Source organism: Mytilus edulis, chromosome 7 (genome assembly GCF_963676685.1).
Source record: "Mytilus edulis chromosome 7, xbMytEdul2.2, whole genome shotgun sequence".
In the NCBI taxonomy this organism is placed as follows: Eukaryota; Metazoa; Mollusca; class Bivalvia; order Mytilida; family Mytilidae; genus Mytilus; species Mytilus edulis.
In genome coordinates, this window is record NC_092350.1 from 91,493,510 (window position 1) to 91,514,706 (window position 21,197).

The window sequence follows — 21,197 nt, forward strand, 5'->3', positions numbered from 1 at the left end:
TGAAGTCAACATGAGTTCAGGCCTTCAACAATGAGTTCAGGCCTTCAACAATGAGTTATATACTTCAACATCAAGATCAAATGTATTCGTTTATAGTGTATTTTTAATGTACGTTTTTTGATTGTGTAAGCCTGCCAATTGATATTTTATCGTGTGTTTTTCTATGTTGTGATGTTATGCTATTGTTTCAAAAAAAGGGAGAAGGTTTGGATCAATTTAAACGTTTAATCACGCTGCAAATGTTTGCACCTGTCCTAAGTCAGGGAATCTGATGTACAGTAGTTGTCGTTTGTTTATGTAATTTATACGTGTTTCTCGTTTCTCGTTTTTTTATTTTATGTAGATTAGACCGTTGGTTTCCCGATTGAATGGTTTTACACTAGTAATTTTTGGGCCCTTTATAGCTTGTTGATCGGTGTGAGCCAAGGCTCCGTGTTAAAAGCCGTACATTGACCTATAATGGTTTGCTTTTTTTTAAATTGTTATTTGGATGGAGAGTTGTCTCATTTGGCGCTCACACCACATCTTCCTATATCAAGTTACAGACGACCTATAATACCAGCTTAAGCATCATTCATTACAATTATGATTTATTTAACATGTTTAAGGCTCGAATGACTGTAACATTTTTTCTCTGTCTATGGAGAAATAACATCAAAATGTGGTACACACTGAATTACCCGCTTAGCGGGTTATTTCAAAGTGTGCACCACATTATTTTTGTTATTTCGAATAGACAGAAAAAATATTAATGTCATTTCTTATAATTTAATTCTAAATTCCATTTTAAACCGGAGTAAACCATGAAAAACGTGGATGACGTCACAGTCATATGACTAAATTACGTCTATTGGCTGATAAACAAAACAACATCAGCCAATCAGAAGACGTGTTACATTCAAAATTAAATTATATTCAGATACAGAGTTAAAAGCAATCATTTTCACCTCAAACACATACTATTGTATTCCTTTGTAACTCTTTCTAGAGGCCATTAAGACAAAATCAAGTCCCTTTACGACAGCGCATGTATGCACAATTGCATAAAGGGCTGCTTTTCATACTGTGTCCAGAGCTTATTTTTACATAGAAATACACTCTTGGCACTATTGTCCCTCACCCTGACTACTATTTTCGCATTGTCAATGTTGAACACAACATTTATATATTATATAATGAACAAATTAAGTTTACTTAATATGCATCGTACATTTGAATAATATATAACTACCATTTTCAAATTTTTAAATTTATGGTTAAATTTTGTTAAGAAAATCATACGTTGAAAGCTGAGTCTGATTTTGAAGATTAAATATCAAATTTGTTAGGATCCAAAACTTGAGGTTCCCACGCGGTTTAAAAACCCCATATCTATTGTTTCAGTCATTGATAAATCGTCAAGACTTGTATTACAAAAAGTGGATTTTTTGTTAAAACTGCATATATTTTCACTGATTTTATTAGTTAATGTGTTTGATTCATTTTTAAATAATATACGCTTTTTTTTAATTTCTTGTCACGGTACTGTGTAAATACAAGTTGTCTCTCGTTTGAATTTTTATTTCCTTTTTATTTTAGCCTAACATATATAAATATTTTTTAACAAGGTAAGTTATTTGTTAGGCTAATTTTATTATGTTTAATGTCGTGACACTGTCGCACTGAATATTATAGGGTGGAAACAAGAAGAAGGACGGGTATATTATATATTAATAATGTTATCTTTTTTCATATTCACGTAAAAAGACAAACACTAACGTAACGGTACCCAAATTACAACGAGTACCCAAATTGCACCTATTTAGCAAAAATAGCAGCGGAAATCTTACAAGATCTCCTAGAGACTAAACAATTTGTGTTTTTATGATTTGATACTGTGCTTGTCTTTCAAAATATGTAAAAATATTTAGATATGCACAAAACATTCACAGTATTTATCAACAGATGAAGTGTTTACGTCATCGCAACGTCATCTTTTTAAAATTAGCAAATACAATATGTTACAAGTATCCATTTCTTGAAAAAAGAAGAGTAAGCAACGACAAATATCCAATTGTTCAAAATATTTGTAAAAAAATAAACAAAAGCTTTGTTATTCGACTTTTGAAGATGCGAATTTAACTTGCATGGATGCAATTTGGGTACTCCTCATTACAGAATCATTGATGGTTTGGAGGTTAGTTCAGACCAATTTTTCTATGATTCCATATGAATTGAAAATCAAATTGGTGTACCTATATGATAAAGAAGGATACGGCTACAAAATAAACACAAAATAGAAATTTTTGTCTTGATCATAAAAAAACGTAGTTGAAAAAAACTGTCAAAATAGGTGCAATTTATTCTTCATTCCTGATTTGTATTATTCATTTAGACGAAAGTAAATTCGATTTATATGTATTACAGAATTATTTTTTTTGTGACGAAAGAATATAGTGTCGACCGATTTAAGGACGAAAGCAGATAAATTTGGTGGGTGTCTTCACAGCCTCGACTTGACGTTAGACATGCAAATGGCGGACATGTTTCGCCGATGATACTCCTATTGAATGAGTTTTCAGTATAAAAACCTTTACAACAGATATTAACGATATATTACATCAAATATAAGAAGGTATTATTTGTATTATACAAAAATAGCATGCAAACTATACACCAAACCTTGAAAAAATAAATAAACATACATTATTCCCAATTCTTACGAGTACATAATTTTTAATATCTGTCATAATCTGACAGAAAAAAACCAGTAGAAGTAAAATGTTCATTCATCAGTACTATATAACGAGTCAACTACCATGTTTTTTTTCTGCTATCAATATTTCATGTTTGATAAACATACTGCTGGTTTCCGGTATATTTGTATTTTGATTAACCTGATCATGGTATCGCTGATAAAACGCCTACTTTCTACACTTCTAAAGACTAAAGGTAAACGAAGATATGGGATATACAACAACAAGACGGCAACCTAACAGCAAAGGCAGGGGGCATTTGTCCAAATCTGACATCAAAACTACTGGAATCTTGAGACCATGCTAGATCTACACTCAGCATGCACAGTATTTGTATCGTGTTTTTCACCATCTAAATTGTAAGGGATCAGTGTTTTCTCACTAAAGTAATATGCCCACCTAATCATTATGCTAATGTTTTGATAAAAATATATTTCAGCTGTTAATTCAAAAATGCATCAAATTTTAATTGTACAGTTCTTTAGCATGTTTAGCAATAGCATTGTTAAGTCTCTATGATTTTTAATATTATATTTGTCTGTATACACCTTATCGCTATTTGTCCGCCATTACTGGATATCACACAGGTTCCCGTAAAATTTTGACGTCATAAAACAAAATATTTGACGCCACAATGGAAAAGTGATTGTTGTATGCGTCAAAAGTTGAAGCGGCCAGGTCAGCCGGGATTAGCGATAAGGTGTATTTGGATCACGCCTCTATTGTGCTCTTTCCAATAAGATATTGAATTGAATTGAACTATGAAAACTCAATTTTACTTATAAATTCTCAATTTCACAATCATTTCTTAAATGGTTGTGAAAATCAATCAAACAAATAGGTCATCTGTGTTTTTAATCCAAGTGCATTATTCATCATTGTTCATGCGCAATGACTAATCACATATATAATTTACAAGCAACAAAGTAAGGAAATGTTGAAAAAAAATATATATACATGTATACAAAAAGCTTGCGTCAAACTTTTCCATTGCAATTTATTCAAGATACAGGCATGACTATGATCATGATGATGCAGGGAACATTCAGAAAAAAAAGAAACTTTTTTTGCTTTCCATTGTTTCCCAAATTACATTTTCTTCCTTCGATGTGGACGTCATGATCATCATGTTTTTATACGACCGCAAAATTTGAAAAATTTTTCGTCGTATATTGCTATCACGTTGGCGTCGTCGTCGTCGTCCGAATACTTTTAGTTTTCGCACTCTAACTTTAGTAAAAGTGAATGGAAATCTATGAAATTTTAACACAAGGTTTATGACCACAAAAGGAAGGTTGGTATTGATTTTGGAAGTTTTAGTCCCAACATTTTAGGAATTAGGGGCCAAAAAGGGCCCAAATAAGCATTTTCTTGGTTTTCGCACTATAACTTTAGTTTAAGTTAATAGAAATCTATGAAATTTTGACACAAGGTTTATGACCACAAAAGAACGGTTGGGATTGATTTTGGGAGTTTTGGTTTCAACAGTTTCAGTGATCGGGAAGGTCGTGCGCCCTGTGCCTATAGCGCATATCGACCAGAAATGGCGCATAGAGTGACTTATGTAAGCGCCCACGTGGCGCACGATATTTTTCACTTCGTTTCGATACGTTTAGATATTGTCAAATGGATTTCCGATCGTGTTCCGTGCCGCCATGTGTGTGTACAAAACTGTGTAATGTTCCTCCAATGATAGGAGCACCTATATATTTTTGGGACGTCTCGTGTTTTTTCCTATGGAAATAATAGAACCATGGGGTGTAACTGATAACCCAACAAACGTAATTAACCATCATTCATGATATGATTTTTTACAACCTTAAACTTGTAAAATTTGGCTAGTACAGACGAGATTTGTCTCTAATTATTATCTTTTAACTTAGTTCAGCTTGCTACTATTTCGATTGAAAAACCCCAAAGCCTTTTTATGAATATAGTTTTTGTCTCCATAAAAGGAGACTAACTGTCCTTGTCACTTTTTGGTCTTTGGCTTGTTTTGACATTTTGTAAACATGCCTTCAGCGCATTGTTGTTTTGTTTTATCAATTAATGATACTCTCTACTGTTATTGTTGTCATCGTGATGAAGTAATAAATATACAAGAAGTGCAGAGGAAATGCCAAATACGTCCTCTAATACGGAACGTCGGGAATAAGTATGGTATCGACGAAGACCCAAATTTAATGTAAAAAACCCATGCACATGAACAAGACAACAGTAGCAGTAGAAACATTGTAAATAAAGGATATCTTAAATATTATCTGGTTTGGAAGAAATTATTTTACATTCTTTGTTGAATTGAAATAACAAAATCACAGGCACAATATCTATTATATTATTTAAAATCATAAAGGTAAGTACCACCATCTCTTTGCCGAGATATACACTTTTTTACTTTTTCACTGTAGTCAATTCAAATGGCCCATTCATTTGACAATATGGCCCATTATTTTTTAAAATGGCCCCTTGAATTTAATTTTGAGGGGCCCTGGGCCCATAGAGAAAAAATCCTTCCAGATCACTGCAGTTTAGGAATTAGGGGCCAAAAAAGGGCCCAAATAAGCATTATTCTTGGTTTTCGCACAATAACTTTAGTTTAAGTAAATAGAAATCAATGAAATTTAAACACAATGTTAATGACTACAAAAGGAAGGTTGGTATTGAATTTGGGAGTTTAGGTCCCAATAGTTTAGGAATTAGGGGTCAAAAAGGGACCCAAATAAGCATTTTTCTTGGTTTTCGCACCATAACGTTAGTATAAGTAAATAGAAATCTATTAAATTTAAACACAAGGTTTATGACCATAAAAGGAAGGTTGGTATTGATTTTGGGAGTTTTGGTCCCAACAGAATAAGGGGCCCAAAGGGTCCAAAATTAAACTTTGTTTGATTTCATCAAAATTGAATAATTGGGGTTCTTTGATATGCCGAATCTAACTGTCATGACTGTGTATGTAGCTTCTTAACTTTTGGTCCCGTTTTCAAATTGGTCTACATTAAGGTCCAAAGGGTCCAAAATTAAACTTAGTTTGATTTTGACAAAAAATGAATCAGTTAGGTTCTTTGATATGCTGAATCTAAAAATGTACTCAGATTCATGATTATTGGCCCTGTTTTCAAGTTGGTCCAAATCGGGGTCCAAAATTAAACTTTGTTTGATTTCATCAAAAATTGAATAAATGGGGTTCTTTGATATACCAAATCTAACTGTGTATGTAGATTCTTCATTTTTGGTCCTGTTTTCAAATTGGTCTACACTAAAGTCCAAAGGGTCCAAAATTAAACTTAGTCTGATTTTAACAAAAATTGAAATCTTGGGGTTCTTTGATATGCTGAATCCAAAAATGTACTTTGATTTTTTATTATGGGCCCAGTTTTCAAGTTGGTCCCAATCAGGATCTAAAATTATTATATTAAGTATTGTGCAATAGCAAGTCTTTTCAATTGCACAGTATTGCGCAATGGCAAGAAATATCTAATTGCACAATATTGTGAAATAGCAAATTTTTTTTTAATTAGAGTTATCTTTCTTTGTCCAGAATAGTAAGCAAGAAATATCTAATTGCAAAATATTGTGCAATAGCAAGATTTTTTTTTAATTGGAGTTATCTTTCTTTGTCCAGAATCAACTTGAATCTTTGTTATATACAATATACAATGTATATTCACTTTTTACTACCAACTGATAAATTAAAATAATCTTTACCATTCAGTGATAACAAGCAGTTTTTTTACATCTTAATATTTTATGATGTATTTAAATGAGTAGTTATTGTTGCAAACTCCATTAGAAATTTTAATTGAGATTAGTTTTGGAATAAGGGAAAGGGGGATGTGATTAAAAAAATTGGGTTCAATTTTTCTCATTTGAAATTTCATAAATAAAAAAGAAAATTTCTTCAAACATTTTTTTGAGAGGATTAATATTCAACAGCATAGTGAATTGCTCTAAGAGAAAACAAAAGATTTAAGTTCATAAGAACACATTCATTCTGTGTCAGAAACCTATGCTGTGTCAACTATTTAATCACAATCCAAATTTAGAGCTGAATCCAGCTTGAATGTTGTGTCCATACTTGCCCCAACCGTTCAGGGTTCAACCTCTGCGGTCGTATAAAGCTACGCCCTGCGGAGCATCTGGTTTTTACATGTAAACCAGACAAAAATATAGAATTAAAGGGGAGGAGTTATGGGAATTGTCTAGATCTGTATTGGTTAAAATGAATTTTCCATCACCCTGATCACATTGCCTGTAAAAGATAAATTTTGACAAACCAATTCCATGCAATTTTGGCTTGTAACATTTTGAAAACTTGGGACAGATATATATAACTGTTATACACATGTGTACTGTGGATGTGTAGGTCAACTGTTCAAACAGAAAAAAACAACTAATTATATATATATAATCCAGGGCTTCCAAAATTTTTCTGAGCCAGCCGGACATTTTATATCTGATCCGAATTTTAATCCCTAAGACAAAGTCACAAAAGGCAATTATGGTAATCAGATGGCCATCCATATGATTGACATTAAATTAAAATCGATATTAAACTTTACTTTGATATGAATTTGATGTTCTGACATAAACTGTTAAAATTGGCATTGCATCATTCAAAGTGTGCACATCAGCGTGCTCATATCTGCATTAGACTATTTATTTGTGCAAAATGAAGTTGTCTAGAACTTTATTTTCGTTTTTAAAGTCACATTTTTCAAAACCGGATGTTGACTTGACAATGGTAAAACATGGACCATAAACGGATACGTAAAATCCGTGTACGTAACATAGAACTACTGAGCGAAGAAGCTCTTTCCACGTTATTTCTTCAACAAAATACTTGAAATGAACGTTAGATACAGGTATTAATGATAGTTTTAGCATTTTTGAGATATGTAGGATGCATAATTGAATTTCCCACCTGTGCACATGCGCACACGTGTTCTTGTTCATACAACGTAGTTCTGACGATTTTTCTTTTAAAACCTTTTTAAATGATTTATCAAATCATGTTTATAAATGTATTTATTATATATTTTAAATCAATTAGAAACAAGCTGCTGAAATGTACGAAAATAATTGAGAATGGACCGATTAATTTATACGATGTCCGGTACTGAAAATAGTTTACCTGTCACCTGAACAGGTAGTTTTCAGCTGTCCAACAACTAATTAGCCTTGATTAAAATTAGAAAGTATTGAAGTAGTGGTTGTTTTGATAGTAATTAATCATCATGCCATGTCACTTTTATCACCGGAAATGTATGGCTGTTAAAGGCAAAACGTTGGGTCAAAAAGATCGTGAATTTATATGTTAAAATGACCGAAAAAGCCTTTGAAACTAAAAAGTAGATGACCGTTTCATGCTTTTCCCAGCCGGTCTTTTACCGGACATTATACAAATGACCGGAATATATGACCGTTTTGGAAGCCTTGATATAATCCAAGATTGCTCTGACGTGTGATGGCTTTAAGGATAGTACTGACTGTGGTCAAGGAATGTCAGATTCCATGCATATAAAAAATATTGAAATTGTCAAAACAAACAGGACAGAAATTGCAATATATAATAATGTAGATATAAATTCATAACTCGTACATGTACGTCATCATGGTCATTCAATTCATATTAAGTTTACTCCATAAAACTTTATTTACATACTGTTACAAATCTCCTGACGTACACAATGTACAACAGAAAGCTTTAGTGCAATATTTTCACCAGTAGTACCTATAATCCGGCCAAGGGAGGTAACAATACTTTGACCAAGATATTGCAAACTTGTATTATTTCCTCATAGTAAATATAATCTGGCCAAGGGAGATAATATATAGGGAAGTAACTCTGGCACAGGCAAAAGATAGACTGCTACATGTACAAATGTATAGTTATATATCAAATATAAAATGTTTATGTTATGTAGGTTAAGAGGTCATCATGCCGGCTGTGAAAGGAGATGGCATGCGAGGATTGGCTGTTTTTATATCAGACATTAGGAATTGTAAGTATCAGTAATTTACTCTATTACAGTCTGTGAAATCCCTTCTTCATTGTATTTCAGAGATGTTTCGGCAAAACAACCATAATGCAGCTATGAATTATGAATTGAATTGTAAATTTATTTATATTCTATATTCATTCATTACTTTTCTTTTTTTTTTGCCCACCTACAGGCTACAATGATCAATTTATCAAAAGTTTTAAGTATGTTAAGGAACAGAAAAAACATTTTATTAAACTATAAATTCAGAAATTATTGCATAAATTTATTATTGCTTTTTTTTTCCCTTTTAGACTAAAATATGAATCTAATTTTTGAAATATTGAGAAAAATCCTGTTTAATTCTTATAATTAAAATCAAAATGTGAGTTTAAATTATTGTGATTGTAAACTCTTTCGCATTTTCGCAATAATTTCTAAATTAACTGTAGTTATTGCCCTTGGGTAGATTAAATATGTACAAATAAAATAGAGAATGGAAATGGGGAATGTGTCAAAGAGACAACAATCCGACCATAGAACAGGCAACAGGAAAAGGTCATAGGAGACATAGGAATTCAGATGTACGGTGAATAAATGCAATTGCTGGTGAATTGTAACATTTTAAGCAGAAGAATTTAGATAGATATATGATACAATGAATTTAGTACTATGAATTTAGAATGCATGTACAAGATCTAGATGTGCATGTATGTATAACAATTAACCCTTTTTCACCTGAACAAATTGCCTTTAAACCTTTTGTACTCCATTGTAACACCTTTTGACGCCTGAATGTATGTGTGTTACCTCATTGGAAAAGTTTAGCCTTTGAAAAATCTGTATTTATAAATTCCTCAATTTTATCAAATATGAAATGTATATACATGTATCATGTATATGATTAGGAACATCTGACATGAATTTCCTTGATAAATTAATTTTTTGCCCAGTGATCGGGAAGGTCGTGCGCCCTGCGCCTATAGCGCATATCGACCAGAAATGGCGCATAGAGTGACTTATGTAAGCGCCCACGTGGCACACGATATTTTTCACTTCGTTTCGATACGTTTAGATATCGTCAAATGGATTTCCGATCGTGTTCCGTGCCGCCATGTGTGTGTACACAACTGTGTAATGTTCCTCCAATGATAGGAGCACCTATATATTTTTGGGACGTCTCGGGTGTTTTCCTATGGAAATAATAGAACCATGGGGTGTAACTGATTACCCCAAAAACATAATTAACAATCATTCATGATATGATTTTTTACAACTTTAAATTAGTAAAATTTGGCTAGTACAGACGAGATTTGTCTCTAATTATTATCTTTTAACTTAGTTCAGCTTGCTACTATTTCGATTGAAAAATCCCAAAGCCTTTTTATGAATATAGTTTTTGTCTCCATAAAAGGCGACTAACTGTCCTTGTCACTTTTTGGTCTTTTGCTTGTTTTGACATTTTGTAAACATGCCTTCAGCGAATTGTTGTTTTGTTTTATCAATTAATGATACTCTCTACTGTTATTGTTGTCATCGTGATGAAGTAATAATAATACAAGAAGTGCAGAGGAAATGCCAAATATGTCCTCTAATACGGAACGTCGGGAATAAGTATGGTATCGACGAAGACCCAAATTTAATGTAAAAAAAAACCATGCACATGAACAAGACAACAGTAGCAGTAGAAACATTGTAAATAAAGGATATTTTAAATATTATCTGGTTTGGAAGAAATTATTTTACATTCTTTGTTGAATTGAAATAACAAAATCACAGGCACAACATCTATAATATTATTTAAAATCATAAAGGTAAGTACCACCATCTCTTTGCCGAGATGTACACTTTTTACTTTTTTCACTGTAGTCAATTCAAATGGCCCATTCATTTGACAACATGGCCCATTATTTTTTTAAATGGCCCCTTGAATTTAATTTTGAGGTGCCCTGGGCCCATAGAGAAAAAATCCTTCCAGATCACTGTTTGCCATGCATATTATAACCATTAAACGTAGGGATTTTTTTGATAATCAGTGTCACCGTTTTTATAAAAAAGTTTTTATTATGGCCCCGCAAAGAAGTTGTTGGTGCCATATAGTTTTACACTTGTCAGAAATTCTGAAATTCTGTAATTCCGTCTTTCCGCAACAAACCATTATACAGAGTTTTTTTCTAAACGCCTTCAGATATTGGACTGATTTTTGGTTTGTGAGTTAACCATGATGAGTTACAGATCAAGTTTATGTTCATTCTGCTCCGCTATTTTTCATTTTTTTGCCAAAAATTACGGGCTTTGGACTTGGTTAAATTGTTGAAAATCACAGTTATACCAACTTTTTTTCTAAACGCTTTCTGATATTGGGATGATATTTGGCATGTGAGTTAACCAAGATATGTTACAGGTCAAGTTAAAGTTTCATTCCACTCCGCTAATTTTTGCCGAAATTACGGGCTTTGGACTATGTTAAATTTTTGAAAATCTTAATCATGTTAATTATATACAGACTTTTTTTCTGAATTTTGATATGTGAGACCACCATCATGTTTGTGTCCACATGTGTTATTGAAATTGCAGATTTTTCAACTTTTTGAGACGGGCCGTTCGTATTGATTTGACACATCTATTTTTTTTATTGATTTTAGCTAATTTAAACATTTTATTGCGGGCTAAGGGAATCAATACCCAGACCTTGAGTGTCTGTCTCTTATTATGAACATTAAACACTTTGATCAATGCTCTAAAGTGTATGTACACAGGGTATTGATTTCTGGTAATCAAGTTACAATCAAATACAAGACAAAGTAAAGGAGGAAACTCTTCCTGTATAATACATGTTGTATGGTGAATTTATTTATTTTCATAAATTGAGAAAAAATGAAAATTTCATTGGAAGATTCAAACATTAATAACCCCAAGCACATAATTTAATTTATAGAATAAGGAGATGTGGTATGATTGCCAATGAGACAACTATCCACAAGAGACCAAATGACACAGACATTAACAACTATAAGTCACCATGTGGCCTTCAACAATGAGCAATCCCATATGTACAGCAGTCAGCTATAAAAGGCCCTTAAAATAACAAATTTTATGTAAAACAAATCTAATTTGAAAACTTGCGGTATAAGGAAATAACGATTTAACTTTGAGCTTGGAGTATGGTTTTTTCCTATAAAAAAAATTCTGATCCACAATTTGAAGGAATCAAAATTGCGATCAGACAGATGACAAAAAATGATCATGAATATTCTAAATCCACATTTTCCTCATACTTAGCTTGAAAAGAAAATATTAGATAGTAAATTTGTAAGATACTTGTACAAGTGTATTTTATTAACTTGTATATATGCATAAGCAATTTTAATGACTTGGTTGTGTAATCTGTGAATCATGTGGCAACTTTTGTGGTCTCACTTTTGGCAGCCTTTGTGATTACCGATATGGCAACTTTTGTCATCATACATGTGGCAATTTTTGTTTTCACACAAGTCACAACCTTTTATGATTACACATGTGACAGAGAGGCAAAAGATACCAAAGGGATATTCAAACTAAAGGAAATCATGATGCATGGATTTTTCTAGCATTCCACAGGGTCCGGTTTTCAGACCCATTCCCAACGGCAAAAACCCTACATTTTTCCCAATTTTGGTAGTTAAATTCCCAAATGATACAGGAAGTGTGGGAAAATATATATACTAAAACCAGATCAAATCCGGAAACGGACAAGTATATAATTCCGGGTTTGTCAATCAAATACAGTTAATAAAAAATGAAAAGAACCAAACATGTGACAGCTATCATAGCAACACTAAAATTGAAAAGTAAAAGATATATATAAAAGAAAATAGAAACAGGATATATTTTATACAGAACTCAAAATATTTTAGTTATATAACAATCCTTTAAAAAGTAAGAGCTCATTATTTTGATACTCAAATAAACTTTAATGCCATGTTGTTATATTTAAAAACAAATTTAATGAACTAAACACACTAAAACTAACATCTGGTATATTGGTTGTTTTTCCCAATTTCATTGAAAACTGCGCTAAAAAATTCCCAAAACTGGCCAGGGTCCTTTTTCCCAAAATACCCAGATAAACCCCTGTGATGGGAAATACAACTCCTGGAATATGATATATACTCTGTATGCAGGCTCTGATGAAATACAAGTCCTGGAATATGATATATACTCTGTATGCAGGCTCTGATGAAATACAAGTCCTGGAATATGATATATACTCTGTATGCAGGCTCTGATGAAATACAAGTCCTGGAATATGATACATACTCTGTATGCAGGCTCTGATGAAATCCTGGAATATGATATATACTCTGTATGCAGGCTCTGATGAAATACAAGTCCTGGAATATGATATATACTCTGTATGCAGGCTCTGATGAAATACAACTCCTGGAATATGATATATACTCTGTATGCAGGCTCTGATGAAATACAAGTCCTGGAATATGATATATACTCTGTATGCAGGCTCTGATGAAATACAAGTCCTGGAATATGATATATACTCTGTATGCAGGCTCTGATGAAATACAAGTCCTGGAATATGATACATACTCTGTATGCAGGCTCTGATGAAATCCTGGAATATGATATATACTCTGTATGCAGGCTCTGATGAAATACAAGTCCTGGAATATGATATATACTCTGTATGCAGGCTCTGATGAAATACAACTCCTGGAATATGATATATACTCTGTATGCAGGCTCTGATGAAATACAAGTCCTGGAATATGATATATACTCTGTATGCAGGCTCTGATGAAATACAAGTCCTGGAATAAGATATATACTCTGTATGCAGGCTCTGATGAAATACAAGTCCTGGAATATGATATATACTCTGTATGCAGGCTCTGATGAAATACAAGTCCTGGAATATGATATATACTCTGTATGCAGGCTCTGATGAAATACAAGTCCTGGAATATGATATATACTCTGTATGCAGGCTCTGATGAAATACAAGTCCTGGAGTATGATATATACTCTGTATGCAGGCTCTGCTGAAATACAAGTCCTGGAATATGATATATACTCTGTATGCAGGCTCTGATGAAATACAAGTCCTGGAATATGATATATACTCTGTATGCAGGCTGTGATGAAAAGCCTAAATGATCATGCATATTGACAGCCTTTGTGATAAGATAAATTCACACATGTGGTACATGTGGTAGTCTTTATGATTACACATGTGACATGTGTCATTTGAACAGTATTTGCAGTACATGTTCAATTGCATTGCATTCTAACATTCAATAGTCCATTTGCCAATTACCGATTTGATTCTGTTATTACACACTTTTTAAACAAATTATTTCCCTTTGTCAATCGTAGACTGGTTCCATACCGGACAAAATTAGGATAAATTGAAAGTGATGTATCGACGGTTCATAAAAAATAATTTCTGATGTCAAAAGTATTTAGATTACAAATTAATGTAATTAAAAGATTTGAAAGCCTTAAATGTTACTCACATTACGCACAGGTAAATTTGCTCGTTCTGCTAGCTCTCAGTGGCGGATCCAGAGGGGGGGTTCCGGGGGTTTTATTTTGGCCGATCAATGCATTTGAATCGGGACATATGTTTTGCACCCCCTGCACCCCCCCCCCCCCCCCCCCCCCCTTTGCCCTGGGCTAGCACCCCCCCTTTCGAAAATTCCTGCATCCGCCACTGGCTCTTCATTATAAATGAAAATTAATGTCCCTCATAAGGGAGACAACTGAAAGAGGGATCTTTAATTACAGGGTCAAATACGGGAATTGACAAATAGCCTATTGTATAGCTCAATAAAATGCAACATTCAAACTGTACATAATTCCCCTCAAGGTCTGATTTTACATGATCTAAAGTAGAATTCACAACTTTCTGAAAGAAAATGTGTTTTATGTTATAGTTTAATATTATTGTTGTTATTATAGATTTCACTGATCACTAACAAAACAGCATCCCAGAAATACCATTGTAAATTGATTGTATTGATGTTTTCAGTTCTTGGTTGTCTGTTTTAATGGTCTGATCTTGATTGGTTATTGGCTATATTTAGAAGAATTGTTTTTGTTACAATGATAACAGTAATTACCAAAAGATCATTGAGAAAATCCATCAGTCAGTCGTTACTAATACAAGTGCTGTGAATAAATAAGGTTTTATTGAATAAAAACAAGTAATTTATTTTAAGCATTAATTTTATTTAAAGGTAAAATAAGATATCAGTCATTTCATGTCCAAACTACACCTCATCTTGGATTGTTTTGAAACATGTTCAATGTACATTTAGGCTCATGACAGGGCCAAATAAGTCACATGGTTTATCCCGATCATTAAAAGCGTAATCTAGTCACCTAGATCATTTGTAGATGTTCAAAACAATCACTCTCACCGTATCAAATGATCATCAAAAGCGTAATCTAGTCACCTAGATCATTTGTAGATGTTCAAAACAATCACTCTCACCGTATCAAATGATCATCAAAAGCGTAATCTAGTCACCTAGATCATTTGTAGATGTTCAAAACAATCACTCTCACTGTATCAAATGATCATTCAATATTACATTTTCACCAAGTAGTTTAAATCACCAACTTATGATTACAAGTATCGAAATTTATCCATGATTAGGCTAATTAAAATTAATTGATAGATTTTCATTCCCGCCTGCCCCTCTGAAATCGTTCCGCCCTGATTTTTTTTTAATTTAAAAAATTTACAATTACGTTTTTTGTTCATTTCCGTTACCGGTAACTGTTAAGATTTCATTTCATTTAAAACTTCCTGTTTTAAATTTTGGTTTTGTACCTCTAGTAAATCTAACCAAAATGATTAAGTTGACATATTCTGCTGCTCGATTAATTACGAGAATGATGTGATCATGCAATCACTTCTCCCTGTCAGAAATGACCAGGATTAATTACGAGAATGACGTGATCATGCAATGACTTCTCCCTATCAGAAATGATCAGTTGTGAAAAAGAGAAGTAAATTCTCCCTTTGATTCTGTAGTGAGTGCTCTGGACATTGAACATGCCTACAATTTTGATTAGTTTTGTTAAGTAGTAGAGGCTATTTTTAGTTCACTGATTATTTTGAAATCCTATTTTTAGGTAAGAGTAAAGAAGCAGAAATAAAAAGAATCAACAAAGAATTGGCAAATATTAGGTCAAAGTTCAAAGGTAAGAAAACAGAAGAGAATGAGGTTTGATAATAAAGTGTTAATATCTAAACAGAAGAGAATGAGGTTTGATAATAAAGTGTATATATCTAAACAGGAGGGAATGAGGTTTGATAATAAAGTGTATATATCTTAACAGGAGGGAATAATTTTAAATGATAAAGTGTATATATATCTTAACAGGAGGGAATAATTTTAAATGATAAAGTGTTTATATTTTAGCAGGAGAGAATGAGGCGGGATGATAAAGTGTTTATATTTTAACAGGAGAGAATGAGGATGGATGCTAAAGTGTTTATATTTTAATAGGCGAGAACTATTGTTTTATCAAGTGTTCATATTTATAAGCAGGAGAGAATGATGTTTAATGATAACGTGTTTATATTGTAACAGTAAAGTGTGATGTTTAATGATAAAGTGTTTATATTTTAACAGTAAAGAGTGATGTTTAATGATAAAGTGTTTATATTTTAACAGTAAAGAGTGATGTTTAATGATAAAGTGTTTATATTTTAACAGTAAAGAGTGATGTTTAATGATAACGTGTTTATATTTTAACAGTAAAGAGTGATGTTTAATGATAGAGTGTTTATATTTTAACAGTAAAGAGTGATGTTTAATGATAAAGTGTTTATATTTTAACAGGAGATAAAACATTAGATGGTTACCAGAAGAAAAAGTATGTGTGTAAACTGTTGTTTATATTCTTACTTGGACATGATATTGACTTTGGTCAGATGGAAGCAGTGAACCTCCTTAGTTCTAATAAATATACAGAAAAACAAATCGTAAGTTAAATAAATGGTGATTGAAGTTTTTTCACAAATACTCTGATTTATCAACGTTTATTGTCACATGTAAACATCATGAACATGGTCAACACCTAAAGTTCCCCTATAAAAAACAGTTTGCAGGACATTTGCACTACAAATAAAGACTATTGATATTGCTTAAAAGTTCAAAAGTTTGGATACTTTTTATTTCCAACTTAAGTGGATACAGGAAAAAAGTATATTTGCTGATATTTGGTTTCATGGTTTTGTCTAAGTGTGTATAAAAAGCCTATAGACATGATAAAAAATTTGTATTATTCATTGAACTTTTAAAGTTGTAGTTCATGTATAACATGTATAATGAAAATCTGTATCTTAATATGAATAATTTAACGAACCACAGTAATTACTTGCTAATTATTAGAGGTCTAATCTCAATTGAATATCTTCCTGAAAATAACACAGTGTAATGATTTTCTTATTGTATCTTTTATTTAGGGATATTTATTTATATCAGTGATGATTAGTGCTCATAATGACTTGATGAAATTAGTCATCCAGGCCATAAAGAATGATTTATCTAGTCGTAATCCTATCCATGTTACCTTGGCCCTACAATGTGTGGCTAACATTGGTAGTAGAGAAATGGCTGAAGCTCTAGGTACAGAAATACCAAAACTATTAGTCTCAGGGTAGGTAAATCTATTGTATGTTACAAACAGTTAAATTTAGAATGGAAATTTGGAGTATGTAACACAGACTATAATCTGACCTAGTTATTAAACAGGGTTATCTAGAAGATGTGGAATGTGGCTAATGCGACAACTCTCCATCCAAGTCACAATGTGTAAAAAGTAAACATGACTTGTTTACATGTATAAAAATACTGAGATGTGATCATATGATTTTCAATGAAAAAACTATCCATAGACCAACAACATGAACAAGACAAAGATCTAAATAATCACAAAAAATAAAAACAAAAGGGGAAAACAATTCATATAGAAAACTAACAGCATTATATACAACAAATAATAACAAAAATGTACCAGAAAGCAACCACTGAAAATAACACTTGATACACTGTGAAATCAACCACTAAAATAACACTTGATACACTGTGGGTTTGGTCATTTACAACTGCATAAGCTGTCCATGTCAGTTTTGTTGTTATTTGCCAAACTGGAAATGATGGACTGAAGGAGCTTTATCTACTTCTGCTTTAAGTTAATCGAGTCTGATTGATTATTTGGATGATAGTATAATATAATACCATAAATATTGATAGTGGTAATTTAATTTCAATGAATAAGTAGCTTTAAACAATTAAATTTGTATTTTGATCATCATTAAAAGGGAACAACTATTTGAGAAAGATTCAAATCAACCATGTATTTTATACCTTCAGAGATACGATAGATGCTGTGAAACAGAGTGCTGCATTGACGTTGTTACGTTTGTTACGTACGTCACCTGATCTTATTAATATAACAGAATGGTCATCTCGAGTCATACATCTTCTTAATGATCAACACATGGTAAGTCTCACAGCTATAATCTTCCCTCTTTAGGAGCACCTCAATATGTTATTTAAGTCTAACAACTATAATCTTCCCTCTTGAGGAGCACCTCCATAATTGTTACTTAAGTATTACAGCTATAATCTTCCCTCTTTATGAGCACCTCCATATGTACGTCACCTGATCTTATCAATATATCAGAATGGTCATCTCAAGTCATATATCTTTTTAATGAGCACCTCCATATGTTTTAACCAAGCCTAGACGATAAGATGTAGCACATATAGACATCAATAAAATTGAGAAAGGAAATGGGAAATGTGTCAAAGCGACAACAACCTGACCATAAAGCAGACAACAATCAATGTTTACTTTGTTATTAACATTTTTTTAGAACATAGTCGAAAGGGTTTTTATTATTTTAGAACAGACAGATTTTTGAAAGTCCCTGCTGAATTTATTCACCACTTTTCTAGATGTGGTTCAATTAAGACTTTGACATATTAACGTGTAAGAGACTAATGTATTATAGACTCCTTTATCATGACTTTCCAGTTGCTTTTTGCTACCAAGTTGACATATAGACCATAGCTTCTTTTCTATGCCCCTGCCGTAGCAGAGGGGACATTAAGTTTTATCCTTGTCTGTCTGTACCTACGTACATACGTCCCAAAATCGGTGTCCGTTCTCTTAACTTTAGTTTGCCTCAACTAAATATTATACACAATGCTTATCACCACAAAACACAGATCAAGTACAAATTTAGGTAGCGTCATTTTACAGTTCTTAAGATATGTCCATTGATGACATTATATATGCTAGCAGGGGGATTGTCTGTGTCCCATAGACACAGTCCCCATTTATCTTGCTTCAGAAGTATTTCTTTTTTTATTTGGCCTGAGAAGCACATATTTTGATTGTATGATCTTATATTCTATATTTCAGGGAGTTGTTACATCGGCTGCCAGTTTTATAGAAGCTTTAGTGAAGAGAAGTCCTGAGGAATATAAAGGATGTGTCTCATTAGCAGTATCAAGACTTAGCAGAGTAAGAAAGATATACACAATAACCCTTTTTGATTTTGATTTTTCCACCTGCTGACAGTGGACAACCCACCTGTGCCCACTTTTTTTCTGTGAAAATTTTGATATTAAATGCTTATTTGCATTTTTCAATTTACCTGCAAGTCTTTTGATTCAACAAAAAGAATTAAATGCCCACTCCTATAGGGTGGACAAGCTAGAAATGTAGCCCTCCTAGTGACCACTCCCACTGTGGGCTGGTGGACAAAAAGTAAAGGAACAGGGATTGTATTGCTGTTATTCAATTCAAAGTCTCAGTGAGGTCTTCAACACAGAGCAAAAAAAACTCATTCTCACCTCAATGTAAGTTGAGGACCGCTCCTAGCACTGGATTGAGCAGAATCCTTTGCAAAAATAATGTGGAAGACTTTGTAAGATGTAACAATAACAACCGGGGCACGGTAAAAATGTACATACCGAATAAAGGCTTTTGTAGTCCACAGATTTATTCTCCTAGATTGAACCTATCACACAGGGGTGCGTACTACAAGGTACTACAAGGTACATCAAGGTAAAACAAACTATTTGATTCACATGATTGGAAAAGGATTTCTCAATAAAAATACAGCAAAAGATCACTCAGGATTTGGAATTACAGGAGTTTTGTTAGACATTTTCTAACAGTTACAAAATGAAATTTCATGCAAGAAAGGAGTGAAATTTTATGTGAGAAAGGAGTTACAAATTCTTCATAAAATTTTATTAAAATTGGACATAGATTTACAAGGATTAAAAGACTTTAATTTGAAATTACACGCCTACTCATACTGTTTTGTATTTTCAGATTGTGACGTCATCGTACACAGATTTACACGACTACACATACTATTTTTTATTTTCAGATTGTGACATCATCGTACACAGATTTACAAGACTACACATACTGTTTTGTATTTTTCAGATTGTGACATCATCGTACACAGATTTACAAGACTACACATACTGTTTTGTATTTTTCAGATTGTGACGTCATCGTACACAGATTTACACGACTACACATACTATTTTTTATTTTCAGATTGTGACATCATCGTACACAGATTTACAAGACTACACTTACTATTTTGTATTTTCAGATTGTGACATCATCGTACACAGATTTACAAGACTACTCATACTGTTTTGTATTTTCAGATTGTGACGTCATCGTACACAGATTTACAAGACTACACATACTGTTTTGTATTTTCAGATTGTGACGTCATCGTACACAGATTTACAAGACTACACATACTGTTTTGTATTTTTCAGATTGTGACATCATCGTACACAGATTTACAAGACTACACATACTGTTTTGTATTTTTCAGATTGTGACGTCATCGTACACAGATTTACAAGACTACACATACTGTTTTGTATTTTTCAGATTGTGACGTCATCGTACACAGATTTACAAGACTACTCATACTGTTTTGTATTTTCAGATTGTGACATCATCGTACACAGATTTACAAGACTACACATACTGTTTTGTATTTTTCAGATTGTGACGTCATCGTACACAGATTTACAAGACTACACATACTGTTTTGTATTTTTCAGATTGTGACGTCATCGTACACAGATTTACAAGACTACACATACTGTTTTGTATTTTTCAGATTGTGACATCATCGTACACAGATTTACAAGACTACACATACTGTTTTGTATTTTTCAGATTGTGACGTCATCGTACACAGATTTACAAGACTACACATACTATTTTGTATTTTTCAGATTGTGACGTCATCGTACACAGATTTACAAGACTACACATACTGTTTTGTATTTTCAGATTGTGACGTCATCGTACACAGATTTACAAGACTACACATACTGTTTTGTATTTTCAGATTGTGACGTCATCGTACACAGATTTACAAGACTACACATACTGTTTTGTATTTTCAGAT

At 32.7% G+C, this 21,197-nt stretch overlaps 1 protein-coding gene across 3 annotated transcripts in view; it reads left to right on the top strand.

The window, feature by feature from the left end:
• Window positions 1-2,476: 2,476 nt before the first annotated feature.
• The window catches only part of LOC139482471 (AP-2 complex subunit alpha-2-like), a 171,817-nt gene continuing 153,096 nt past the window's right edge, over window positions 2,477-21,197 (top strand). For all 3 annotated transcript variants that reach the window (XR_011654869.1, XR_011654870.1, XM_071266375.1), the window contains exons 1-7: window positions 2,477-2,614; window positions 8,660-8,737; window positions 15,857-15,925; window positions 16,570-16,712; window positions 17,196-17,389; window positions 18,106-18,235; window positions 19,163-19,264. Coding sequence is in view for 1 of the 3 variants with exons in the window: in XM_071266375.1 (XP_071122476.1) it covers window positions 8,674-8,737; window positions 15,857-15,925; window positions 16,570-16,712; window positions 17,196-17,389; window positions 18,106-18,235; window positions 19,163-19,264 (702 nt within the window). In the remaining 2 variants the exon portion in view is untranslated. The remainder of the gene's footprint in view (window positions 2,615-8,659; window positions 8,738-15,856; window positions 15,926-16,569; window positions 16,713-17,195; window positions 17,390-18,105; window positions 18,236-19,162; window positions 19,265-21,197) is intronic.